The 5,784-nt window shown below is 37.8% G+C and overlaps 1 protein-coding gene across 1 annotated transcript in view; it reads right to left on the bottom strand.

Annotated features, from left to right (window-relative positions):
* Positions 1–5,784, bottom strand: part of LOC107085388 — a 93,080-nt gene that overhangs the window by 57,286 nt on the left and 30,010 nt on the right. Inside the window, exon 8 of the mRNA XM_015375679.1 lies at positions 158–346. Within this exon, the coding sequence (XP_015231165.1) occupies positions 158–346 (189 nt within the window). The remainder of the gene's footprint in view (positions 1–157; positions 347–5,784) is intronic.

The following is a 5,784-nucleotide window of genomic DNA, read 5'->3' as shown; positions in this document are numbered from 1 at the left end:
GAAAAAAGTCAGAATTCTGACTTTTTTCCCATATTAAACTGAAATAAAATTTAAAAATCAGTTAACTTTTTTTTTTTCCAGTGGCCCTAATCCTCTTCCGTACATTTACTTGAAGATATCAGATTAAACTTTTTTTTTTTTTCCTGCCAACATTTACCTGTCCAAATCCACTCGGGGCTGTCGTATGGTGCCATCAGGTCAGACCATTCGTGAACGGGGGAAAAAGCATCCTCCAAACTGGTCTCTTGAACTGGACGATCCAAGAGGAGCAGCTGGACCCGGGATATGGAGCCCAGATTCCCAGAATCACAGCTCACTGTGAGCGCTGCGAGTCCAGGAGAAAGCTCTACACAAAGAGAATAGTAGCGATGAAAGAAGCTGAAGGCCAGTTTCTGTGCAACTGTTTCACACCATTACATATTTCACCTTCCAGAATCACCATTAGTGCATATACACTATGAGGATACTGAAATAATTGACTGATCTATGGACAGACTTAGTCGAACAGGAAAAGGAAAGATTTGCTCTACAGATGACAAAAATACAATTGTTTGGGTTAAAAAAAGTCACAAACACAAGTTAAAAAAAAAAAAAAGCTACATCATTTATAAAGCCCAGATAGATAATAAAATTATAAAGAATATTTCCATAGTTTATCAAGTCTAAGGTAATCTTTTGTTATATATAAAGGTAACACATAATCCAGTAGGACCCATAATGAAGCTTTTATTATGCCTGGTTTCTGTTGAAAAAATAAAATAAAACTTTTGACAAGTTAATAGTGCATAACACCTTTAAAATCCCCGTCCATCCCAACAAAGCCTTAGTCTTTGCTTTCAATTAAACCTCTTAACTAAACGGTAAGAAAGGAGTAAGAAAAAAGCTAAAACAGCTGAAGAACAGATGTTCAACACACGTGGGTAGAGCTAGAATAACAGTGATCTAGGCATAATTTAGCAAAATGGGCACAAATTGTGGCATTTTATTTATTTATTTTTTTTATCTTATGAAAGAGAATGTTTTCAAATTAACATGACCAAAGGGCTGATTTTATGGTAGGGGCAAAGGTTTTGTCATGAGATTTAGCTTCTTTATCATCAAAATGGACCACTGTGAATGGCTTAAAAATCAAGAGAAAATAAAATTAAGTAATAAACAAAAGAGAAAATAAGCTTAATTAAAAAATATTTTTTTATGGCTCCAGGTCAGATAAATAATTATATTTTTGTAAAGTGCTTTATGAGCAGCTGAACAGTGAACAGGACTGGAATAGATTTAATTTATTTTATATTTATTTTTTTTTTTAGCTTTTTACACTGTCACAAGTACAGAGCAACGAAATTCACTCTCATTTGGATCTGCATTTAACCCATCCCCTTGGGGAGCAGTGGGCTGCCATTGTGCTCTCTGGAGGCAGTATGGAGCTAAGGATCTTGCTCAGGGACTCAGAGTGTCAGTCTGTGCCAGTGGGGCTCGAACTCAGAAACTCTGGAGTCCAAGCGCACAATAATTAGACTTTATTGATCTCACACTGGAAAAAAATACCCCTGCATCTTCTTATGGAGCAGTGGGCTGCCATTGTGCGGCGCCCGGGGAACAGTAAGGGGTTAAGGGTCTTGCTCAGGGACCCAGCGTTGAGGCTGTGGGGATTGAACTGCTCTAACCACAAGGCCAACACTCCCTAAATGCATGGATATTGCTTAAGGATGTGCGTCAGTCACGTTTGACCTTAAATAAGTCCCTGAGGGTTTGGATTGTTTTGAAAGCAGAAACATTTGAGCAAAACTCATTTGGTATCATTTAAAATAAAACCTCCATTTGCAGGAGATTTAGGATAAAAAAATTGACTTAGAGTTGCCAGATAATGTCACATTAAAACCAACTTTTTTACTGTCGAAACTAGTTGTATTCATCTACTACTATTAAGAGGTTGTAGTTGATTTATCAGTTATAAATGCACCATTTTACTTGACTAAGATCCTTTTAACTGCTGTAAGCAGTTAAGTTTCCAATTTTGCACATACTGTGCAACAGAAGCCCACGTTTTAAATGATTATAAACAACTCTGAATGACTTCAGTCAAATTATAAATCAGTGTAATACTAATTCCGTTAACCTACCCCTCAATCACCTCCCCCTACCCCCTCCGAGGCTCCAAAGTTCTCGCCGTCACACCCAATTAAAAGCGGATAAGTGACACCGTGGCTCCTTGCCCATGCAAATCCCAGGTCCATGCTGTCTGGGTGCGGAGCTGTGCTCGCAATCTGAGGGGATTTCTGAGAACATGCTCGGCTGAAAGTGCTCCCGCTATGCAAACACGCACACACCTTCCAGTAACATCCAAGAAAGCCCTCCACATCAAAGGAGGGAGAGTTTTACAGTTTGTCCTGTTTAAGGTCTGCAACATCATGTTTCTCACACACACACACTCACACACACATATATATATTGGGGGTTGGTTGTTTTCAGTTGGGAAGTCAAACCCGTAAAGTAATCCCTCAGGTGAGGAAAAAGGAACTGCTGCGTCTGCTGATAAACGAAGGAGTCGTTGGAAGGAAATCCCAGGGATAACTCCGGCTGTAACATAATGTGGCGCGACACACTTTCAGTTAAGACATGCATTAACCAGACCAAACCACAAGATAGGAAAACAATTACCCAACACTTTAACAGATCAATAAGTAATCCTGCACTTAGGTAATGCATATACATGCTACCACCCATGTAGGTGCAAAACTCTTCATTCTTCATCCCTCATTTCTGTTGAATTTGCCAAAAAAATTCATGGTTTCCTTTAACTTTTTAAATTATCACAAGTTCTTCCACAGATCTTATGACTCCTGTTTAATAGTTCTTTTTGAAATCTTGAAACATTTTACTTCATTTTAACATTATGCCAATTACAGAGCCTTGCAAAAGTATTCACTACCTTTCAACTTTTTCAATAGTATACAACTACAAACCTCAGTACATCACATTGTGATTTTATTTGTCAAATCGACCCAATTAGTGATATTTAGCCCTATAAAGTACTGCCGCATGGTCTCACACTTCAGAGGCCATTCTGAAACCCCTACAGTCTCTATTTAAAGGAATAGTACACCCAAAACATGATTAGCCTTCATTTTCTACTCACCCCCATGCTGAACAACACTCTGGAGTACTTTTTTGATATCTGAAATGCATCTGGAGATCTGGGAGGCTTCTTGCTGTCTGCTGACATTCAAATAATGGAGGTCTATGGTGTCCGAGACAGAAAGGTCCATAAAAGTCCATAAAAAACATGTCAATATTCCTCCATACTGCTCGTCCAATGTATTCCAAGTGTCCTGAGTGGGTAGCATCCAGAATTTACTCGAAACGAAGTCATTTAGATTGTTTTTAGAGCATAAACAGTAGTGTATAGGATTTCCTTAAAGCGCGCGCCTGCGAGTTCACGAGTCTACGGAAACCGCGGCAGACCAAACCAGATGAAAGTGCACATTCAGCGTCTGCTCTGCCGATAATGCAAGCGTAGAAGAAGAAATGTGCTGTTTACCTGTGCAAAGAAAGAAACAACGAAAGAAAAATGTCTGAGGACTTCAGTGTTGAGGAAGAGCATGAGTTCTTCGCCGAGCTGAATGCGCACTTTCATCTGGTTTGGTCTGCCGCGGTTTCCGTAGACTCGTGAACTCGCTTTTAGGAAATCCTATACACTACTGTTTATGCTCTAAAAACATTCTAAATGACTTCGTTTCGAGTAAATTCTGGATGCTACCCACTCAGGACACTTGGCATACATTGGACGAGCAGTATGGAGGAATATTGACACGTTTTTTGTGGACTTTTATGGACCTTTCTGCCTCGGGCACCACAGACCTCCATTATTTGAATGTCAGCAGACAGCAAGAAGCCTCCCAGATCTCCAGATGCATTTCAGATATCAAAAAAGTACTCCAGGGTGTTGTTCAGCATGGGGGTGAGTAGAAAATGAAGGCTAATCATGTTTTGGGTGTACTATTCCTTTAAGAAAACTCTGAAAGTTCTTGACAAAAACCCTTTAGGTTATAATTATTGTAACATTTTAAGTAAGAACAACATTTTAAACTTTTAACGTCATCAGAATAGACTTGCTCCTCTAACAGATTTTATATATATAAAAAAACATCACTAGCATAAACAGCAGGGCTGTAACCTAAGGAGGCTGTAATGTTCAGCGGCGTGGGACCAAATTTGGCCAAACGGTTGCATCCATCAGAGGCTCTGTCATGGCAACTCATGTTAAGGGCTGTGCAACTGACAAACGTTTTTTAAATCTCCTTGAAATATTGGTTGAAAACAAACCAGACATGTTCACAGGGGAATTGACCCGTTTCCTTAGGCTGTTAACCTCATTTTATTATGATTTCATGTTATTGGCATCTTATCTGCTTGTCTCCACTGTGTTCTCTCCTGTAGTTACTTGTTTAACGTTCACTGTTTTTACCTGCCTTAGGACAGCAAATGCAAATTAACTGTTGTGCTGATTCTCCCATATTTACATTGATGCTTTAAGCTGACATGTTGATAAATGTGTGTTAAAGATGGCTCTGTGTATGCACCTTGAAGCTCTATCTCTCCGGTTCTTTTTCCTGTAAAGAGATCACTAGGGAAAAACTCATTAAATAGTTCTTTATAACTTATATGTATTAAATAACCAGGAGACATGACAACAGATTTTGATATATATTGTAATCTTACAGGTTTCAGAATTAATAAAGTATATTTAGTCAAAATAAATATTGATGAGTGTATTTTAAATACATACATTTTATTGTTTGAAGTGCATTATAATTATGGTTATCTTAATGCAATTCAAACAATAATTTTAAACTATTTGGAATAAATACGCAAATAAGTATTGATTTGTTTCACAATAAAAGTTGTCTAAGTCATTATGGTAGCCTCATAAGTGAAATTTACTAATACTAAATACATAAAACTTATTATGTATTTCCAATATATAAGGGAATTTTTTATTTAATAAAATTACATAAATTTGTAAATGTGTGAAATTTTTTTGAATGTAGATGGGGAAAAAAATCGATTTAAGCTCAAATCGTGTTTTTAACATTTAAAGATTCAGAATCGATTCTCATTTTCTTTAAAAACGATTTTTTTTTTTTGTGGGTGTGGATGTGCCTTACCAGGCACCGTAGTGTTTGGCGAAACCAATGAGTAGCGTGAGCTATGCACAGGCATGCAAGCGTTAGCCTAGCAGGCTACAGAGTGATGTGTTGTGTGAGCTACTGTGTTTGTTGCCGCTAAAGTATGGAGGACGAAGAAAAAGAAATTCAACCGCCTCCACGGTCTTTAAAAGCAACCATTTGGAAACACTTTGGATTTTACTTTCAACCCGGCCCGGGTAAGAAAGGGCTTTGCAGAGATTGCAACAGTAAAGTTAAGTATTTCAGGAGTACTTCAAATCCCCGTTCTCATCCCGAAAGACATCACCCAGAGTTGGTGGTAGAACTAAGACATGTTGTCTTTTTACCTTTCTGTGTTTACATTATTGCAATAGGTAAATAAAACATTTACAATTATAAAGTCTTTATAAATCTACTCTTCTTTCATGCCACCAGACTGGAATAGATCCTGAGAATTGTTTTGAATCGTAAATTAATCATTTCTGAATCGAATCGTTTGGATTAAAAAGAATGGGAAAAAAATCGAATTGTGACCCCAAGAATTGATTCTAAATAGAATCTTGGGAATCCCAAAGATTCACAACCCTAGTCCAGAGACTAGATGCACTAACAGGAGACA

The sequence above is a fragment of the Cyprinodon variegatus genome, unplaced genomic scaffold (genome assembly GCF_000732505.1).
Source record: "Cyprinodon variegatus isolate N-32 unplaced genomic scaffold, C_variegatus-1.0 Scaffold7, whole genome shotgun sequence".
Taxonomy (NCBI): domain Eukaryota; kingdom Metazoa; phylum Chordata; class Actinopteri; order Cyprinodontiformes; family Cyprinodontidae; genus Cyprinodon; species Cyprinodon variegatus.
Note: the sequence above shows the minus strand (reverse complement) of the source record. Positions and strands in the feature narration are given on the sequence as shown.